This window comes from Brachycentrus maculatus, unplaced genomic scaffold, assembly GCF_059751285.1.
Source record: "Brachycentrus maculatus isolate JH-2025_06_01 unplaced genomic scaffold, ASM5975128v1 h1tg000513l, whole genome shotgun sequence".
Classification (NCBI taxonomy): Eukaryota; Metazoa; Arthropoda; class Insecta; order Trichoptera; family Brachycentridae; genus Brachycentrus; species Brachycentrus maculatus.
Window position 1 is genome coordinate 105,690 of NW_028281259.1, and position 23,114 is coordinate 128,803.

The following is a 23,114-nucleotide window of genomic DNA, read 5'->3' on the forward strand; positions in this document are numbered from 1 at the left end:
GTAGCTCTTGGGATGTTGACTCCCAGCTGTCTTCCCTCCTTTCTGGAGGTCTGCCTGGGGGTCTGCGTCCTTCAGGGATTCCTTGATACGTGGAAGTCTGTCATCTGACATTCTGTTTACATGATCATTCCAGTATCGCCACCTCACGATATCCGCCGTCTTACACATGCTCCGGATGTCAGTATATCTTACTCGGTCTCGCAATGTGTTTCCGGTTATGGATCGGAGAGTCTTCATCTCGGAGGCAAATAAATGTATTTATTAAAAAAAATACAAAGCTTAACAGAACAGAAGAAATATTCAAGATTCATCATCATCTTCTAAAGGCAGCGCCTTGTTGTGTCAGCCACTTGTCTCTGTCAGTCGCCATCCTCTTGAGCTGCGAATAGGAGGAGACGTCCATGAGCCGCTTCAAATCCTGGAAGTATGAAGTTCTTGGGCGGCCTCTTGTTCGTTTTCCCAAGATTCTTCCTTCGAAGATGTTGCTAAGAAAGGTGCTATGTCTAATTGAGTGCCCTATTAGCTTGGCCTTCCTCTTCAAAATATGATTTATAAGCTCTCTTCTTTCTTTTACGTCCTGCAACACCTTTTCGTTGGACTTCCTTACGACCCATGATGTCTTGGTCATCTTCCTCCAAACCCATTATTATATTATTCAAGATTATTGCGTTGTAAATAATCTGTGATGGACATTGTTTTTCCGTAAGTCAACAGTATATTTTCGGCATCAGTTACTGAATGTGCGTAGTGCAAAGTTTTCTTTCAAAGAGTGTGCATGCTTCTGAAAATGAAGGTACCTGTGCCTGCAGCAGCTGATGAAGAGGATGATGACATATCCACCTCTTCCGCTGTTCCGTCAACCTTGCGGCACACAAGCTTTCCATAGTTTCTAGCCCATGCGTTGGAATATTGTCGTTGTATGTAACAAATTTCAGAAGAATGTAAAAATCAGACATACAGCGTAATTCAAACGATGAATGCGGTAAAATGGTGATAGAGAAACGATGGATGGGATATATTTTTGTATGAAGTGAATTGGGGGTGGGAGAAATGAATGACACATCCGGGAAATTGATTATTCCAGGAACGATAGATAGAGGTTTCACTGTAAGTTATTATCTTGTATATACTTTTAACTTGTATTATATTAACGCTAAAAAAAAAACAAATTTTAGATAATAAATGCATATATTTGTTGAAAACCATGTTTCAATTTCCAACTTCATTCCCTTTCCATCAGGCATCTCTCAAGTCCTTCTTCTAACCCTTATCCGGACCCAGTGGTGCATAGGGCACTGCATCGTATAGAAGCACTGTTATCTTGATCGTTAAATACACAAAGGAAAGTTTGATATGCCTTCCGCTTCAAGTACTAGTCCAGGGTCATATTTAAAAAATATTAGATTGAAAAATGACGTAATATTTATTTTGAACCTCTTAGTTAGGAATCGAACCCGGGACATAGTGGCTTAATACGCTAACAACTACACTATGGAGGCGGACAACATTTACATGTATACATATATTTATATATATTTTTTTTCCGCCTCCGTAGTGTAATGGTCAGCACGCTCAGCTACCGTTCTGGAGGTCCCGAGTTCGATTCCTAGGGGGGGTCAAATAAATATTCAAATTAATTTTTTCACTGTAATATTTATTCAATATTACCCTGGACTGGTACCTGAAGCGGAGGGCTGATCACCTTTCCTTCGTGTGTAAACCATCAAGATAACACTGTGTATAAACACAATATATAAATATTGCAGTGCCCTATGCACCATTGGGTCTGGATAAGGGTTCAAATATATTTGTGTATATATATATATATATACATATGTATATAAATATAATATATATATATATATATATATATAATAATAATAAAAATAATATATAATAATAATAATAAAACCCTTATCCGCGTACCCCAATGATGCATAGGGCACTGCGTCATATAAACGCAGTGTTATCTTGATCGTTTACACGTGAAGGACCTTTCCTTCACGTGTAATCAGCCTTCACGTGTGATCAGCCCTCCGCTTCAGGTACCAGTCCAGGGTAATATTGAATAAATATTACAGTGAAAAAATCACTAATATTTATTTAACCCCTCTGGGAATTGAACCCGGGACCTCCAGAACGGTAGCCGAGCGTGCTGACCATTACACTACGGAGGCGGACAATATATATATATATATATATATATATATATATATATATATATATATATATATATATATATTGCGTGTGTGTGTTGTTTATAACTTAGAACAGTGGGGAAATAAGTAAAGACGCAATAAAACGTTTAATATTTGATATATTTTAATCTTAGTTTTATTTGATAGTTTTACAATAAACATGTTCCTAATACAATTCAATCATTCATTCATACAATAATATATTACCATATACGTATCATTATATATATGTAACAATAGTTCACAGCAGTCTTCAAAATAATCATTTCTTGAATGACTCAAAATGACATCCGTTCAGTGACAACTACTCATCGCAAGGGGGAAAAGAAACGCTCTACATACGCGGGACGGGAAGTGTCATGCACTGTCCATCAGACCAAGAAGATTACTGCGACGCTTTACAAATGGCAACACTGCCTGCGACCAGTTTGCGCAACACTCCGCAAGAAATTATCAAATGGTATGTCTGTACGTCGGACTGAACCGGTAGGAAGCCGAGGAAATGGCGCGTGACAGGGTGACTTGGAGACGTCTCGTGTTGGCCATATGGCCATATGTTGACATATCGCTCACTCCTTTCAAGAACGTCATAAATATAAAATATTGAATTTTCAGTTGTGTATGTTTTCGGAATGCCCAGAAAATTTACTATATCCCAGCAAAAGAGCCATATTTTTAACTTAATATGTACCCGCTACAGGGCAGAAAATGTTGTTTTTGCATTTTGAAGAAATTGTATTGTTTAATTATTTCATTAAAAATATCTAATATTTTTCAAATGGAGGAAAAACATTCAGGTTTTACCTAAAAAGATGTGTTGCACAGTAAAAAGTTCAAAAAGTGGCTTGATATTTATTTTTAATACGTTGTGTTATATTCTTAAACTTTAAAAACGTTCTCCTGAAAAATCAAGTTTTTTGATTTATGACGTTCTTGAAAGGAGTGAGCGATATGTTATATGAGCATATGCTCGTGTTGAGCATATGCTAGAGTAGACCTAGCAAGCGAACATGGAAAAAGAATAAGATGGCTGTACATCCTGAATGTGCCAGGTCGATAGCTAGACACGGGCGATCAAAATGACATTTTTTTAAATGTCGTAACTAAATTTGGTTTTTTGTTCCCAACACTCAATATAAACAAACAAAAACTTTATAGTTTTTTTGACTTTTATTTTATTTGACCAGTGACCGGGTTTTTGTCATTTCCGACATCTACAGACTGGTGGGACACTAGACAAAATTCTATATATATATATATATGTATATATATATATATATATATATATATATATATATATATATATATATATATATATAATATATATATAATTTTTATCTGCATGATTATTGAGTATTTTTTAAAGAATTAAAAAAATATGGGTAGGTTTTTTTTCCTACATCTGGCAGCACCGGCGTCATTACATTCACTTTATCTATGGTGAAAAAATCAAATGACAATATAGTCAAAAATGTCTATGGATAATTTCTTACTAAAAACTCCTCGCGGACATTCGAACCAACTCGACGATGGAATGTACTGCGAAAGGCGTCGACAGGGTTCAATTTTCCGCGCACGTCGAAACGGAGACGACAGTTACAAATGGCGGCATCAAGTGCCACTCCCGGGCAGGGGAATATGGACCTATTGCATCCGCGTTTCTATGAAAATAGGTTGATATTCGCATGAATCAATACAGGTTAATAATTTAACTCTTAATTAATAGGCACTGCAAGAAGAAGTAAATTGTTCATTAGTCTAATTTCATTAAATTGATATAATTTGTGCATTTTACAATGTATACTTATTCACTAACTCGCTAATCATTTAATTTTAGTAACCTGTAATACAAAACAATTCGGTTATAATCATCAAGAACAATTCACTTGAAACATTCTGCAATTTCGATCAACTCAATTTCAATAATAACTCAATTATAATAATTTGTCATTTAAAACAACTCAATTTCAATAATAATTCAAATATAATATTCTTTAATTCAAAACATCTCAATTGCAATAATCTGTATTTTAGAACTCTATTATAATAATCTGTCATTTACAATAACTCAATTTCAATAATCTGTACTTTAGAACAACTCAGTTATAATATTCTGTAATTTAAAACAAATCAGTTGCAATAATCTGTAATTTAGAACAACTCAATTATAATATTCTGTAATTTAAAACAATTCAATTGCAATAATCTGTAATTTAGAACAACTCAATTATAATATTCTGTAATTTAAAACAATTCAATTGCAATAATCTGTAATTTAGAACAACTCAATTATAATATTCTGTAATTTAAAACAATTTAATTGCAACAATCTGTAATTTTAGAACAACTCAATTATAATATTCTGTAATTTAAAACAATTAAATTGCAATAATCTGTAATTTAGAACATCTCAATTATAATATTCTGTAATTTAAAACAATTCAATTGCAATAATCTGTAATTTAGAACAACTCAATTAAAATATTCTGTAATTTAAAACAATTCGATTGCAATAATCTGTAATTTAGAACAACTCAATTATAATATTCTGTAATTTAAAACAATTTAATTGCAACAATCTGTAATTTTAGAACAACTCAATTATAATATTCTGTAATTTAAAACAATTTAATTGCAACAATCTGTAATTTTAGAACAACTCAATTATAATATTCTGTAATTTAAAACAATTCAATTGCAATAATCTGTAATTTAGAACAACTCAATTAAAATATTCTGTAATTTAAAACAATTCAATTGCAATAATCTGTAATTTAGATCAACTCAATTAAAATATTCTGTAATTTAAAACAATTCAATTGCAATAATCTGTAATTTAGAACAACTCAATTATAATATTCTGTAGTTTAAAACAATTCAATTGCAATCTGTAATTTAGGAAAACTCAATTTTTAAAAACTCTAAATAAAAACAACAATAATCTGTAATTTAGAACAATTCAATTACAATAATATGTAATTTAAAACAACTCAACCTATATTAAAAAAAAATTCAAACTATAATGATATGCGTTTGGTAAAATTTCTAAAATAAAATCCATTTGCAATTCACAATAATGTCTTGATAAAAAAAACTCAAATAAAATCAATCAATAATTTAAAATAATAATAATATTTTTGTTCAGAACAATTCAATAACTCAATTTTTATAATCTGCAATTTGTAACAACTCAATAAAACAAATATTCCGCAACCAAATTCAACAAGTCAACTACATATAATGAATTGGAACAAATGTCATATAATGTTTGAAACAACATCGTATAATCAAAATTTGTTTAAAAGCGTCGCTTTCGGCCGCACATTTAGTCACGCTTGTGGGACAGGAGTCCGACGATGCATAGGGCATTGAAATTAGTAACTGATTGCTTATCGTAATCACGGATAGAGGAGTAAAATATATAGTCTGACAGAGATAGACTGATTTCCTCAACTTTTGTGTGCGGTCGCAAGCCAACGATGAACGGACCGCATCAAACGGCAGACAGGAAACACTAGAGCATAGACAATACCGAAAGATAGAGACAAATGGATTTCTGCGATATACGCATTCGTAGAGGCAAGTTAGCCCCCATGGCAACATTGGGTCGTGTGAATGCGATGCGAGCCGCAGTTGACAGCTGTTGCTTCAACTACTCAAAACAACATCAAACGAGTTGATTATCGCTAGAACACGTTATAAACACAAAAATTGTTCGCATGTGAATGGTGCATAGGGCAATGCATAAGATTTTTAGACACACCTTGGTGCATAGGGCACATGTTCCAATATGGCGTTTGCTCGATCGCTAAATAACAAGGCAAGGTGATCAGTCCCACACCCCAGATAACTACACTTAGGGATGGTGTATACTTCAAGAGATATAGATGGCAGAGAATGGCTCAGGGTTGCATACTCGTACGACCCATTCACATTGACAAGACTCAATTTTCTGCCTGTTTCCATTAGGCTGTTAAAACAATCAACGTAAAATGTGCGTTTACTTATCGTTTTTATCAAATTTCAAACGTGACTCAAGTGACGGGAAATACGTACAAACAATTCTCACATAATATCAATAGTGAATCACGATCATATGGCTTATATTTCCGTAAATACGTGTAAAAAATCATTCATAAAAAAAAATTAAAAACATTAACGACATCTGTTAAGTAAATGTTCAAACTATTTAGCAGGGATCCGAACCATTTATATACAGGGCGGCCGGAAACACTGCATTTTCATTTTTAATGTATATTTTTTTACATTATATATACATATAATTATCGTACTTATATAGTAATTGACTACACAGTCTGAATTTTAAAATTAAAATATTTTACATAATATTTACAAATCTATTGTACAATGCAAAAATCAAGGAACGCAACATTTAAAAAATATTTATAAATATAATATTAACATATATGTACACATACGTACTGCTACCAACATGGGATTACAACATAAGGACATATATAAAATATTGGAATGTTATCGGGAAAATTCCGTCATATTTCTGGCAATTACTCATCAAGAAGAAGCGGGATGTTTGCATACGTAGAGTGATTAAAGAAGCAAGACTGGGAACCTCTGATTTGGACCTTTTCATTGCAGTGCAAAGCTGAGATAAGCATTATCGATAAAATTAAGAAAGGTGTGTTGAGATGGTTTGGACATGTAGAACGAATGAGTGAGGAAAGAACGGTAAAACAAATTTATGAGGCGAATGTTAGCGGGAAAAGAAGCAGAGGAAGACCGAGAAAAACATGGCACGATCAGGTATCCCAAATACTTGAAAGTGGTCAGGTTAGGAGTCGTAACAATCGGCGGGTATGTATGAGGAGATGCATGAACGTGGAAGAGGCGAAGAATGTTTGCAAGGACAGAGTGGTGTGGCGCTCTATTATCTCTGCCTACCCCTGCGGAAAGCGGCGTGATGGTTAGTTAGTTTTTTTTTTTTTTCATTGCAGTGTAGCTCTTTCAATTGAAGCTACACATGTGTCAATTTGGGCCTAAAGAAACAATTTCTCAGGGTTGCAATTTGGTGCAAAAGGCGCTGATGATATAAAGGTCGAAAAGACGAATCTAACAGTGAAAGAATGACCAGGCTGTCTCAATCCATTCCATAGTTATACGAGGAAGAAGACGGTAGCCACACAAGAACCGATAAACTCCCATAGGGCGTTTGTGCACTACACGGAATTTGACCGTCCGGCAGTCCGGTTTTGAATGAAAGCGACTTCGATAGTTTAGCGTGATAGAGTTTACGCGCAACGTGTTCACGCACCGATCAAGAGCTCCGATCCGAAGAAAGATGGACAAAAGCACAAGCCAATCCGAGCCAATCATCGTTTTACAAAGCTAACTGACATGCTGGACGGTAAAATTCTGTGTAATTTCGGGTACTGCACAAACGCCCATAGGGTGTATCATTTCTCTCATCGCCCATAAGTTGGGACGATTTTAAGCATAACAAAATTATTCCCACAAATAATCAGATGAGCAGTGGTGCATAGGGCACTGTATTGAATCGACTCGACCTAAAGCTAGCTGGTCAATGCCGCCCTCCATGGAGTGAAATATTATGCGAACTATGGAGCTCAGCGTGGAGGGCATTACTGCTACATATATTTCCTGTAGGAAAGGAAATGAAGGAGGACCAGTGGGTAGGAAAGGGAGAACGGCAGCAGTGTTCAAGGCATAATACAAATGTTTGTTTTTTTGTATAAAATACAAGAAAAAATTACAATATTTACAAAATTTACGTGAAAATAATCCATAGTCAAAATTATATTACAATTATATTACAAAAATATTGTGAAATTCATATAAATCAGTACTAGGCATAGAACCCCATCTGTGGGCGAAATCCTATCTCTAGCGGAGACCCGAACCAAAAAGTAATATTGAATCAGATTCATAGATGGCATCGGGCGAAACTATTGTTTTTTTTTAAATGCAGAAATTCGTGCGATTTATAACTCCACACCCCAAACACAACGAGCTTGTTAATAATATATCCTTGTTATGGAATTCCATTGGATGTATACGGTTTAAATCCTAGAATGAGAGTAAATTTATCAAATGTATAAAATCATTGTTTGTGTGTGTGTGTGTGTCAGACCAGCACGGCTAGTATAAGCCTTACTGAGGGCATAAAATCATGATTTGCAGTATCAAAAGGCGTAAAACAGGGCTGCGTAATTTCACCACAGTTGATCTGGTATTTGACAGAATGTAAGATTTACGTACAAGAGGAATAACATAGTTACGGGTACAATTTATGGGTATGGGAAAATATATATGTAGCTATACAAGGAATGATTCTCGCTAAATCACAAGGGGTCGGTCCGTCAGACCGTCAGGCTGCTGATCAGCTGCTGGCAGAGCTTGCCGTACTCGCACTGGTCGCCCGATATGCGGCGCATCTTCAGCCCCTTGTTCTTGGTCTTCCCCTCGCAGACCACCAGCTCGATCTGCACTCCCCCGGAGTACTCCAGGCTCAGGTTGAGCGTCTCCGGCGCCACGTCGGCCCCGCACACCAGAATATTCCGCGGCGGCACCCGCGTGTTGATGACGTCCTTCAGCACCTCCAGTATCCGGCTCGAGTCCATCTCGGAGCACAGGTCCGAGAGGGTCACCTCGTAGTACTCGTCGGGCGGCTCCTCCTCGACCTCGTCGCCTATCCTCAGGTCCAGCGTGGACTTCTGCAGCTTCTCCATGTCCCCCGCCTCGCCGACGGCGCCGCCCTGCGCCGAGAGGCTGCCGCGCGGCGTCTCGCCCCGCTCCGAGAAGCTGCCGCGGGCGCCCATCTCCGAGAAGCTGCCGCGGTCGGAGAAGGAGCCGCGGTACTCGCTGCCGGCGCGCTCCGAGAAGCTCTCCCGGTGCTCGCTGAAGCTGCCCCGGTTCTCGCTGAACCCCGAGCTGGCCGAGACTATGTTGGAGTACATGGACGCCACGTTCCGGTCGCAGTTGGGCGACGCGTCCACCGAGTGGTTGGCCGACTGCCCGCCCGAGGGGTCCGAGTCGTTGCTCAGCGAGTCGTCGCTGAAGCCGAGCGATTTGTCGCTGCCCCGGCGCGCCAGCTCCGGGTCGTCGCCCACGCGGATCTGGTTGCTCCGGTCGCAGTCGGGCGACGCGAGGACGGCCGCCTCGGCGGGCGGCGGCGGCTCGCGGGGCCGCTCGGCGCAGTCCGGCGCGCCCGCGCCCTCCGCGCCGCCCTCCCGGCTGCTCTTGCGCCCGATGCCGCGCATGATGGACGGCCGGTCCTCGAAGTCGGACGGCTCGGAGATGACGAACTGCGGCAGCAGGTCCTCTCGGAAGCGCGAGTACTCCGGGTGGTTCTCCAGCGAGTCCATGCTGTCCTCGGAGGAGGAGGCCACCAGCGTGATCTCGGAGCCCAGGCAGTCCGTGAGGCTGATCTGCGGGTGGTTCTGCGGCGCGAGGTCGTGCGGGAAGGCCACGCCGTCCGGCGCGAACTGCACGGACTTGCGCTGCGCGCCGGCGCTCTCCTCGCGGATCATGTCCAGGCCCGGGGAGCCGGGGTTGGAGACGGGCGAGTTGTTGAGCGAGCGCGCCGACACGGCGTGCACCTGCGGGTGCAGCGGCGGCAGGAAGAGCGGCGCGGCGGGCGCGCCGGGGTAGGGCCAGGGCTCCGCGGTGTCCATGGGCGGGTCTTCGGGCGGCGGCGGCGCGGGGCGGCTGAGGTCGAGCGGCAGCGCGGCCTGCGGCGTGCCCTGCGTGATGGAGCCGCCCGCCGTGTTGAGGAAGCTGATGCCCTGCGTGATCTGGTGCAGCGGCGAGGCGAGCGGGTCGCGCGCGGGCGAGGCGTCGCGGCTGCGGTAGGGCGAGCGCGGCGGGAAGGCGAGGCTGTCGGCCAGCAGCTGCGGCGTGAGGCCGAGCGCGGCGGCCAGGTCGGGCGGCAGCAGGCCGGTGCGCAGCACGCGGTTGGCGGCTTCCAGCCCGACGCGGCGCTCGCGCAGCGCGTGCTCCAGGCCGCGCACGATGCCGCCCACGCAGTCGGGCCGCAGCGCCGCCAGCTCGATGGCGGCGGGCGCGCGGATGGCGGCCATGCGCGGGAAGGGGCCCGCGGGCGCCACGTACTGCTGGTAGGGCTGGTGGATCGGGGAACCTGCAATCGTTAGACATATATAACTAACTGACCATCTCACCCCTCCTCCATGGGAGCGGACAGAGTACCACACCGATCTAGCTTTACAAATCACCTTCATCTTATCATAATCACTGGTCATTCCGACTTCTTCTTGAGTATTTGAAACACTTGATCATGCCAAGTTTTCCTCAGTCATCCTCTGCTCATATTTCCATCTGCATTCACCTCAAAAAAAAGTTTTACTGTTCGTTTTTCATTCACTCGATTCACATGCCCAGTCATCTCGACCCACCTTCCTTAGTTTGCTGGATAATGCTCATCCCAGCCTTGCACGCTTTCTTTACATCACCATCGAAACATCCACCATAAATCAGACACTGGAATGGATCCAGTGCAGTGCCCTGGGCACCATCTCTTGATGAGGAGAGGGACTCACCAGGAACGGAGCTCGGGGAGGCGGTGGCCAGGTAGGTGAGAGCTGCAGCGTTGGCGTCCAGCAGCGGCGGCGAGGGGGTCACCTGCGCCTGTCTCTGTCGCTCCAGTCCTCTCTGCAAAGGGCAAAACTACACTCAGCCTTATCGCCTTCTCCCTCGCACCATCCGTCGTAACAAAACGTCAAAATGGACCATTGAATCTTTTATTAGACTGGGTGTAGTGTGTGCAAGGAAAGCGGTTTTCTGATGAACGTGCAGCAGATCCAAAGTCAGGGTTTTTGGAAGAGATAAATGTAGATCTGGATGTGAATTAGTATTGAATGGGGAAATCACGGAACAGGTAGATGGTTTCCTATATCTGAGAAGTATGTTTTCTAGAGATGGAGAGGAGAGTGAATGGTGCACTGTAAATAAAAGCCTATCAGCAAATTCTGAACTGGGAGTCCTGATTCCAACTCTGATGCATGGAAGTGAAGCATAGAGTTGGCAAAAGAAGGATGAAAGTAGACCGAATGTGGTAGGAATGCGTGCTCTCAGACAAGTGTGTCGCAAAACAATATATGATATGGGATTATGTAGATAGAATCATTACACGAATTGGTGGCATCATTGCCGGATTATGTTATATCATCACCAAATTAGGTGTATTATTATTATTGGCTTCGGTAGTATTACTTCTGAATTCAGTTGTTTTACTACCGGATTCAGTTACATCATTACCGGATTCACTTTCATCATCACTGGATTCTCTTTTGTGAGTATCTAATGGTGTTGAGTCATTATACCAAATTCGATTGTAAAATTACTGGGTCCGGAAGTATTGTCAGTAGATTCATTTGTAACTACCGAATCTGGTTGTAGATATATCACTTTGGGAATTTGTTGTAAAATCACCTGAGTTGTACTATTACCGAATTCAATAATATCATTATCGGATCGAGTTATATCGATACCGGATTCGATTTTAAGTCAACCGGATTTGATTATACACTCGCCGGATTCCATTATACGATTACCGGATTGACCGGAGCGGTGTCGGGGCGTACCTGCAGCATCTGGTACTCCTTGTGCACGCTCCGGATGCTGACGTCGGAGCCGGAGTGGTCCGCGCAGGAGGCGGCCAGCGGCGCGCCCTCCTCCGCGCGGCCCGCCGCCAGGCACTGGCTGTCCGAGCAGCGCCGCACCGGCGAGTACCTCTCGCTGTGCTCGCGAGCTACAACGCACACAACACAACACATCATCAACCCATTCCTTTACAGTTCACAAGTTTAGGAAATACCAAATTATTGTATATTTTTTATAGTATGCATTAACCCTTCCCTTACGCTGCTAAAAACTTCAACGCGCAAAGGGTGATATGTATTTCGTACACCATATGAAAATGTGTTTTAAAAACGTGAAAGATATGAATATTCCTCAATGTTGCTTTTATTGACCATAGTTGAACTCAAAATGTTTGTAATGTTAGCTCTTGTAAGTTTCTAAAAAAAACAGAAAAAAAATACATCGCAAGTAGTCGCAATAGCTGGCGTAGCGGCACGACCACTGCGTATGACGATCCGCGCACTACTAAAAAGAAAATGGCGAAAACAGTATCCAGCCACGTGCATATGTACGCAAAGCACGGCACGCACGCACACACTGAGAAGAGCTTGTTCGTTGGTGATTTTATTCCCGATTTTTCCAAAAATTATACATTTCCGTCGCTGCAAATGGATAACTATATTGTAATACCTTTTTAACTAACTAACTAACCATCACGCCGCTTCCCCGCAGGGGTAGGCAGAGAGAATAGAGCGCCACACCACTCTGTCCTTGCAAACATTCTTCGCCTCTTCCACGTTCATCCATCTCTTCATACATACCCGCCGATTGTTTCGACTCCTAACCTGACCACTTCCAAGTACATATTTGGCATACCTGATCGTGCCATGTTTTTCTCAATTTTCCTCTGCTATACCTTTTTATAATACGTAATTGTATTACGGAGGAATACAAAAATTGTGAACCCGTATCTATTATATTTTATACTGATATTCTCATTTTTAAAGTCAAGTTGTAGTAAATACATATCACCGGGAGGAGAAGGTTAATATGCATACTGAAACTAATGGGTGTGGACGAAGTTTCGGCCTCTGTCCATACATCGTCCCCCCCCCCCCCCTCATTAATATGCATAGAATTTGTATTCCTTAAGAATATTTTGAAAATTTCCCTCTATGCATAGCTGTCAAAGAGTCCCCCAGGACTCGATTTTAACTGATATGTAAGTGTATGGTAAGTGTATGGTGGGTTTTAAAAGAAGAAGAAAAACACATAATAACAAGGGTAATATGGAAGTCCCACATGTCCAATATCAGTTCCTATACAAGTGTGTGAGAACTGACGTCGGAATTACCAGTCGTTTGATTCTGTCAATTATAACTTGAGAGGTATTATAACGTATGTTGGAACTGCCAGATGCAGCTGCAAGATGCAACTGCCAGATGCAACTGGCAGATGCAACTGGCAGATGCAACCGCCATCTGCTGAAAAGGACTCGCTTTCTTTAATTGGAAAGCTTTGAACAATCTCCAAAACCTCATTCTTTTCTAGAGCTATTTTATTAACTAATGTATATCTAGCTAATAGAATTACACTACAACACACAGCATGCAGAATTTTATATATATATATTAACTATTGTGCAGTTACTTACTTGCGATACGCAATCTAGGAAAATTAATTAAAATAAAATAAGTAAAAAGGCTATGAGAAACTGTGCAAGAATGACTAACCTTACTTGGCCCTGTCCTACCCTAAAGTTAAAAAGTCAAGATAGCTTGAAATGACATAACCTAGCCTAATTTAGCTAGAAATTACATAACCTCACCTTTGCTTAAGTTAAGATCTGTTCTTGAAAGTTCTTGAAATTATATAACCTCACCTTGTCTAAAGTTAAGATAGCTTGAAATCACATAACCTAGCCTAATTTAGCTAGAAATTATACAACCTCACCTTGGCTAAAGTTAAGATAGCTTGAAATCACATAACCTAGCCTAATTTAGCTAGAAATTACATTACCTCACCTTTTCTAAAGTTAAGATAGCTTGAAATCACATAACCTAGCCTAATTTAGCTAGAAATTACATTACCTCACCTTTTCTAAAGTTAAGATAGCTTGAAATCACATAACCTAGCCTAATTTAGCTAGAAATTACATTACCTCACCTTTTCTAAAGTTAAGATAGCTTGAAATCACATAACCTAGCCTAATTTAGCTATAAATTACATTACCTCACCTTGTCTAAAGTTAAGATAGATTAAAATGACATAACCTCGCCTTATCTATAGTTAAGATAGCTAGAAATTATATAACCTTGCCTAGTTTAAAATTAAGATATCCTTTAATGATAAATCCTAGCCTAGTGTATGAAATCGATCATACATAACTCACAAAAAGCTGATTTGAAGTCCCACTAATCGTCTAACCTAACAAAACATTATCAAGAGTTGACCTAGCCTGATTTAGTATAATGTTTTCCTTGGTAAACTGATCAAAACCGAAGCTACATTTATGTATAGCTATGTTGACAAAACGGAACCAGATTCGATAGCTATCTGACGCGAGCGATGAACAGTTCCGCAGACCCGCCACCCCTAGAGTTGACAAGACAGCCGGATTACCCATCTCCTGCACGGTGGCCAGCGTCTGCAGCTTGCAGCGGTGCGGGCCGTGCGCCGAGTACTTGCGCGGCGGCTGCCCGCTCTGGATGGAGCCCAGCGCGGCCAGCGCGCCCACCGCCTGCAGCACCATCTGCCCGCCGCCGAACATGGACGGGCCGCCGGCCGGGGACGCGCCCGGGCTCGGCAGGGACGCGGCCGGATTCAGCGGGGCCATGGCCGGATTCGACGGGGACGCTGTCGGATTCGACGGTGACATCGCCGGATTCGGCTGGGACATCGCCGGATTCGGCTGTGCCGGCGGAACGGCGAAATTCCCATTCTGAACGGAGCTTTGACCCGGAAAGGTATGCTGCATGTATCCTGGGACCATTTGACCTTGGCCTATCATTTGGCCTTGGCTCATCATTTGACCTTGGTTCATCATTTGACCTTGATTCATCATTTGGCCTGGCCCCATCATTTGTCCTTGGCCCATCATTTGAGCAGAGCTCATCATCTGGCCAGAGCCCATCATTTGACCTGGGCCGATCATCTGTCCTTGGCCCATCATCTGTCCTTGGCCCATCATCTGACCTGGGCCCATCATCTGTCCTTGGCCCATCATCTGTCCTTGGCCCATCATCTGACCTGGGCTCATCATCTGACCTGGGCTCATCATCTGCGCCTGCATCATGTGGGCCTGGATCATCATCTGGCCCTGGCCCTGCTGTATGGTCTGGATGGACGGCGGGAGGTAGTTCCTTTTCATCCTGGCCTCCACTTCCATAACCAATTCGGGACTTATAACTGTCGGTGTCAAATTATAATGTACAAAATAAAAAATCAAATAAAAATAAACACAAAAAAATGCAAAAAAAAAAATTAAAAATACTGAAGAAAAACTATACATTTCAAATCTACATAAATTATAGTTTATTAACCAACTAGCCGATAGACTAGTCGTAATGCCGCTTCCCCGCAGGAGTAGGCAGAGAGAATATAATGCCACACCATTCTGTGTTTGCAAACATTCTTCACCCCTTTCACATTCATACTTATCCGGCCGATTATTCCGACTTCTGACCTAACCATTTTCAAGTATTTCAAATAATTGATCATGCCAAGCTTTTTTCGGTCTTCCTCTGCTTCCATTTCCAACTGCATTTGAATCATAAATTTGTTTTACCATTCTTTCTTCACTCATTCGTTCCACATGCCCAAACCATGAGATGGTTTGGGCATGTGGATCGAATGAGCGAAGAAAGGATACTAAAACAAATTTACCAGGCGAATGTGGTCTGTAAAAGAAGCAGAGGAAGGCCGAGGAAAAATTGGCATGATCAAGTACGTAAAATACTTGAGCGTATCAGGTCAGGAGTCGAAATAATCGGCGGGTATCTATGAAGACATGCACGAATGTGGAAGAGGTGAAGATTGTTTGCAAAGGCATATTGATGTGGTGCTCTATTCTCTCTGCCTACCCCTGCAGAGAAGCAGCATGATGGTCAGTCAGTTAAATTATAAAGAAATACATAGTTTTTCTTCAATATTCACGGCGGGATTTAAAAGGGAACGTGCAGTTTCTAAATTTGTCTAAAAGGGAAAGAGCAAATCTAATAAAAATTAAAATTAAAATAATCTAAATTGATAAACAACTGCAATCACAACATCAAACATGCTTACTGGATTTAACACAACACTCAGAATTAATAAAACTAGCTATCAAAATACAAAATGGCGGCATTATTCTCCCAGTTAGCTAAAGATGGCGAAAAATTGGTTCAGCTATACTCAGTGGAGTACCTCAGGGCTCACTTCTAGGACCAATCCTATTATCAACAATTTCCTCATCTTTGAGCCATACCAGCACACAGATGGTGGACTGAGCACTGCGACAGGTTGATACGGTGTTTAAACAGCAATTACAAGAAGAGCAAGATGATTAATTAGTCTTGCCTTCGATATATGTATGGATTGCCCCAAGGCTCAGTTCTACGACCAATCTTAATATGGTAAATTTCCTCGTTTTTTACCCCATTCGGCACCCAGATGGTGCACTGGGCACTGCGACGGGTTGGTCAGAAGGAGGAAGCACTATCGATAATTTTTCGCCATCTCCGCTGTAGGAGTGTCTGCTCGTGTCTGCGCTAAGCACAAAGGGGGCCTCCGTCTCTACCTACCTGGCGGTCTCTCGGTCACAGTCAGCAGGCCGGTCCTCCTGGTGCGGATGTTGGAGGAAGAAGTGGGGCTGCTGCTGGCCTGGAATCAAATCAAGATTATATTACCAACTAAGCAGGGGCGGGCAGGGAGAATAAAACGCCACACCGATCCGCCTCTGCCAACAATATTTGCCTCTTAACCACTTAACAATCAAATTTTGGCGAGAAAATTGGTCAAACCATCTCAACACACCTTCGTCAATTTGATGAATTATGCTCATCTCAGCCTTGCATCTTTTCCTACATCACCATTTGAGCATCTATCATACACAGTTTTGCCACACATTCGTGTGAGAGATCGCATTTAGACTGCGTACATTCGATTTTCTTCCTACTCCATGCTTCATTTCTATACTTAGGATTGGAACCAAGACTCAGTTGTGTACTGCCAGTATAGTTTTCATTGAAAAACGAATATTCACCCATGGATATATATTTTTTTACAAGCTTTCTTTCATCAACGACTGTCAAATGAAGAAAGTATGTTTGCGTCGGCTAGCCAATTTTTGTCGCAATTGTTTTATATTAATTTATCAACTCACCATAGAGTTGGGCGAGGGACTATGGGACAGGGCGGTGGCCCCGTTACCAAGACCGTCATCCACGGCCGCCGCGTGGCGTTGTATGCTCCCGCCGGACATCATGTATCTGCAAACAAACAAAAACAGAATGTACGCTGCACAAATATTACCATTATGTTCTATGAAGTATTTTTCAAGTTGGTCAATTTGATCAATTCGGCTTATTTGATCAATTCGGACAATTTGATCAATTTGTCCAATTTTATCGATTCGGTCAATTTTATAAATTCGGTTAATTTGACAATTCGGTCAACTGATTCAATTAACACAATTTTACCATGTCAAAAATGTACATATAATTAAATTGCATCAACTTGACGCAGTGCCCTATGCACCATCGGGTGCATAGGGACGAGGTAAGAAGATAAAAAATAAATCGTAAAGAAGCATCTCCGGTTTCGGCCTATGCTTACCTCGACAGATTGGCGCCGTAGGCCTCCTGGGCGGATTCGTCGGGCGTCTCCGCGCATCCGGGGGCCCCTATGGTGGTCTCCGAGCCGGCGTTGGCGCCCCCCGAAGAGCCCTGCAACACGGACCAGCCAGACAGTTAGTTGGAGCACATTCACATTTCGACATCCAACAAAGATCGCCGCGTTTCAAATCAGTTATGTTTAATTTGACATACATGAGGAATGATACGGAAGTCAGGGGGTATTTACAGGGCTTATGACCTGTCATCAAACCATTCAATTCCCAGGGGGGGTCAAATAAATATTGGTGATTTTTCACTCTAATATCTATACAATATTACCCTGGACTGGTTGGTACCTGAAGCGGAGTGATCAGCCACCATTCCTTCATGTGTTAACAATCAAGATAACACTGCGTTTATATGATGCAGTGCCCTATGCACCATCAGGTGCGGATAGGGTTTCAATCACAGGTCATAAGCCCTGTAATTACCCAGACTTCCTTCTTCATCCACGTTGAGATATCAACAATAAAAACATATATTTAAAATATATAAAAAAAAAACATTGATTGAATTTAATTCATGGAGATATAATAGATGGGTGTGGCATTCTATCCTTTCCGCCTGGACGCTGTGCTACTCACGTTGTTGGGGAGCGCGTACATGCCGGTGGGGCAGTCCTCGCAGGGCTTGGTGGGCTGGTAGCACATATGGAGATTGGCGCCGCCGTCGGAAGCCCGTCGCCCAAATGAATTGGCTGAAAAATGAACAAAGAGAAGTTAAGTCACTGAGACTATTTTTCTTTGTACCCTAAATGGTGCGTAGGGCACTATAAAATATAGAAACACGTCAAACAAAATCTAACACATACTTCTTTTGTTCAAAAGAACTTCATAGGTAGATACATATCGCTCACTCCTTTCAACAACGTCACATTCACATTTTCAGTTGCGCATGTTTTCGGAATACCCAGAAAATGTACTATATCCCAGCAAAAGAGGCATATTTTTAACTTAATATTTACCCGCTACAGGGCAGAAAGTGTTGTTTTTGCATTTTGAAGAAAAGGTATTGTTTAATTATTTTTTTTAAATAAACTAAATATTTTTCAAATGGAGAAAAAACCTTCAGGTTTTACCTAAAAAGATCTGTTGCACAGTAAAAAGTTCAATAAATTGCTTGATATTTATTTACATTTTATTATATTGTTAAACTTTAAAAACGATCTCCTGAAAAATCAAGTTTTTTGATATATGATGTTGTTGAAAGGAGTAAGTGATATGTACAGCTAATAAAATCAATTTGTAACATTTTTTAAAAGTGAAACCTCCGTCGTTCGGCCATTGGAACCTAAATGACGTTAGGTGGGGAAGGCAACGAAGAAGACAATGGTGTACGCATGTGAGGAGAATGGAACCATCCAGACTCCCCACGTTGCACTGCACGGCCAACCCCAAGGCAGACCACCAAAGAGATGGATCGACAGCTAGGGATCCACATTGCAGGAGTCTAAATCCCTCTTAAAAACAGGCCACAAGATCATCAATAAGAATAAGACCATTGGAACATCTACCATCTACATCATGTCAAAAGTCTGCATTGAAAACACGAGGGATACGCCTTCTAAACTATGTTCAAACTTTCCCTTAGTAATTATCCAGAAATTACAAATGATTCGAAGCGGGGTACCAAAAGACCCCAGTGTGGAAATTGTATTACGCAGCTTGTTACTCAATTACGGTTGTGACTGTAGCTATAGTCTGTAATCACCTTGGCCCATGACTGGCGGCGGCTTGAGCAGGTGGTGGTCCTTGACGCTGAAGGAGTGCGAGGGCTGGTGCTGCACGGGCGGCAGGTTGAGCGGCAGGTTGATGTCCGGCAGCAGCGAGTGGTAGTTGCCCGCGCGCACGCGCTTGCCCCCGTACGCGCAGTTCTTCAGCTGAAACCAGGCGATACTCCTTTATTGGCAGAACTCCACAATGGCACCTCTAGATATTGGCAGTACTTATGTCCATACATATTGGCAGCTTTGGATATTGGTAGCACAATTCAGTTGTGTAAAGGCAAAGGGGTATATCTTTCTCAAATCAAATTTTACAGGAGAGCAAAAACAAACTTGTGAAATTAAATATCTCATTTGTTTTATGTATTTTTATATATACATATCTTAATAAAACTAAATAAGTATTGCAACTACAGCTGTATCCTTTTACCAGATTATGGGATACGCTATTTTAGACATTTTGTCCAACAAACTTAAAAAATGAAAAATTTGACAGATAAACCCCTTTGCCATTACACTACCAAATTATTGACACTTATTGATATTGGCAACATAGTTATTAGCATCTTTAGATATTGGCAGCACAATTTTCGGTACCTTTGGATGTTGGCATCATTATTATCGGCACCTATTGATATTGGCGAAACAATTATTGGCACCTTTAGATATTGAATCTTTAGCATTGCCATTTAAGATATGAGCACTACATTCACAGCAACTAATTCACAGCACCTACAGATATTGGCGACCCTTGCAGTTGGCACCATCTCATCTCAACCCTGACCCGCGCCCAGATGGTGCACAAGGCACTTCATCGCTTAAATACGAATAAATTCAACAGCTGAATACGCGAAGCCAAGGCGATCGGTCACGGATAGAGTGGGACATCCGATGGAGTGAGTGAATACGCCAGGGACGGACGTACCTTCCCGCCGCCGTTGGTGAAGGGGTCCTTGTGCGCCGGCGAGGGCGGTGAGGGAGCGCCCAGCTGCGCGGGCGGGGGCGCCATGTACTCCAGCACCTGGAACTGGAGAGCGAGTCGTCAAATATATAACACATCTCATCATAGATGAAGAAGAATATGGAAGTCAGGGTATTTACGGGGCTTACGGCCTGTATTATCTGGATTACGAGGCTGCAAAGCGAGGGAGGAACCATGGCTCTGAACAGGAATTCCAAATATCCATAAATTGGCAACAAGTGTCCAAGAGGTACTAGGCAAAAATCTGTATTCACAGTATTTGTACATAATGCAAACTATGCCATGTTCTCTCCCATTCCGCGGCTTCACATGTTAGCCAATGCTTTTGAAAGTATAGATTTATTTAATATATTGTTATCCACCTTGAAGTGTGTACTTTCTCAGCATTTCTTCTCCATGTTATAATGGATAAATGTAAACGTTGTGTTTCACTCTCTCTCGCTGCTCGCTGATGGTGTGTGAAGGAGACGTGTATTGACCGGTGCTTACTATTTGTTATTTCATTATTATTTTATGTTTAAGACTTTTTGTTTCTCTATTAGTGTATGTCCGCCTCCGTAGGTCAGCACGCTCGGCTACCGTTCTGGAGGTCCCGGGTTTGATTCCCAGGGGGGGTAAAATAAATATAAGTGATTTTTTTCACTGTACTATTTATTCGATATTACCCTGGACTGGCACCTGAAGCGGAGGGCTGATCACCTTTCCTTCATGTGTAAAAACGATCAAGATAACACTGCGTTTGTATTACGCAGTGCCCTATGCACCATTGGGATGCGGGTAAGGGTTTAAAAAAAAAATTAGTGTATTTTAATATTAGATACTGTATATATCGTAGTCATACAGGAGAAAGTGATCTTTGAATATTTGATATCTTACTAGCTTAATATTGCCCTGAAAAACATCCCAAAGGATTTTAAACTTGGAAGTATAATATATTGACTTGTTAAAAATGACTAACTGCATTGATGTTTATTTTGTTGCCAAGCAAAAGTGATTTGAATGGCCCTCCTGAACATTTTACGTTTTGTCAGTTGGTCACTTTCTCCTGCACGACTACAATATGTATAATGTTAAAGGCTTTAGCCGTTCAATAAATAAATAAATATTTTTTTAACACATGACTTAAATTCAAAACTAGTTTAACTGGATCCACGCGGCTCGCATTACCGTATGTGTTTTAACAAAACATGCCCCATACGCGGCTGACATAAGCGTATGTGTTTTTACTTTGCTCCAAGTTTTGAACCTCAGTTCAACTTGGAGGGATTTTTTCATGGTGTGGAACTTTGGATAAAATAATACGTCAATCCTCGGCCTTATGACATCTGTTGAAATATCTGACTAATAATTTGTAACATCACAAGGATAAATAAAAGAACAGATCCCTGATTTTTCTTGCGGTCGGTAATTAGTCCGCGCCATAATCATGCCCTATATCTGTCTCACTCTCGACGCTACGCATCGCCAGTGGGTAAGAGTGACACACGATGCGTGCTTTGATTTGTTTATGTTACCATCTTATTTGTTTATACTATATTTATAATATATTTCAAGAATAATGTGACACAAGTGTATTATATAGTGCCAAAAAGACACAATGAATCCCATTGAATGTTTTTGTTTAGGAAAATAAATCGTTTCTTAACTAAATACATGATAAAAGTAATCATTTAAAAAACGGCGAAAAACCGCCGCGCACGGGCGTCTCTCAAGAACAAAGTTAACGCGGCTAAAAGGTTGATGAGATCGCTGAGCACTAGATAGGTTGTGTTACGGTGTGTAGAGTAGGTTAGGTTACCTGTCCGGCGTGCCAGGAGTCCTGCGGGCCGACGGTGTGGCGGCGCGCGGTGGCGTGCGGGTGCAGCCCCAGGGAGCCCCCGGGGCCCCCGGCGCCCTGCAGCGCCGACTGCACGCCCTCCAGCTCCATCTCACCAAACTGTAAAACCGAGTTGCAATGTAATCATGTGGTTCTGTGAGCAACTTGCGATACAATAGTGTGGTTCTGTGAGTGACTTGGAATGAAATCGTATGGTTCTGTGAGTGACTTGCAATGTAGTCGTATGGTTCTGTGAGTGACTTGTTATTTTGTCATGTGGTTCTGTGAGTGACTTGCAATGGACTAGTGTGGGTATGTGAGTACTTGCAATGCAATCATGAAGTTCTGCGAGTACTTGCGATGTAGTCGTATGGTTCTGTGAGTGACTTGCAATATGGTTCTGCGAGTACTTGTGATGCGGTTGTGTAATTATGTGAGTACTTGCAATGTAGTCGTGTGGTTTTGTGAGTGACTTGCAACACCGTCGTGTAAGTCTGTGAGTGACTTGCCATCTGGCCGTATGGTTCTGTAAGTGACTTACAATGAAGTCGTGTAGATAATGCAATACCATCTAAGTCACTGACATGATTTTGTGAATGATTTGCAATGAAATCATGTGGCTCTGTGAGTGACTTGCAATGCAATCGTATGGTTCTGTGCGTGACTTACAATACAATCGTATGATTTGTTGAGTAGCTTGCAATGTAGTCGTGTGGTTCATTGAGTACTGTGATGTGATTGTATAGTTCTATGAGTGACTTGAAGTAAAATTATGTGGTTCTGTGAATGACTTATAATGAAATCGTGTGAATAGTGCAAAGTCATCTATGTCACTCACATGGTTTTGTGAATGATTTGCAATGAAATCGTGTGGTTCTTTGAGGGACTCGCAATGCAATCATGTGGTTCTGTAAATGACTTGCAGTAC

General features: G+C 41.7%; 1 protein-coding gene across 2 annotated transcripts in view; it reads right to left on the reverse strand.

Moving 5' to 3' along the window:
- Positions 1-4,799: 4,799 nt before the first annotated feature.
- The window catches only part of Sik3 (Salt-inducible kinase 3), a 39,865-nt gene continuing 21,550 nt past the window's right edge, over positions 4,800-23,114 (reverse strand). Inside the window, exons 9-19 of one of the 2 annotated variants that reach the window (XM_088272627.1) lie at positions 22,169-22,306; positions 20,314-20,415; positions 19,376-19,544; positions 18,250-18,362; positions 17,607-17,716; positions 17,155-17,260; positions 16,574-16,652; positions 14,415-15,200; positions 11,795-11,961; positions 10,751-10,862; positions 4,800-10,332 (exon numbers count right to left, since the gene is read on the reverse strand). In XM_088272627.1, the coding sequence (XP_088128753.1) occupies positions 8,555-10,332; positions 10,751-10,862; positions 11,795-11,961; positions 14,415-15,200; positions 16,574-16,652; positions 17,155-17,260; positions 17,607-17,716; positions 18,250-18,362; positions 19,376-19,544; positions 20,314-20,415; positions 22,169-22,306 (3,660 nt within the window). In that variant the 3' untranslated portion in view covers positions 4,800-8,554. The remainder of the gene's footprint in view (positions 10,333-10,750; positions 10,863-11,794; positions 11,962-14,414; positions 15,201-16,573; positions 16,653-17,154; positions 17,261-17,606; positions 17,717-18,249; positions 18,363-19,375; positions 19,545-20,313; positions 20,416-22,168; positions 22,307-23,114) is intronic. The other variant, XM_088272628.1, reaches the window with a different exon arrangement.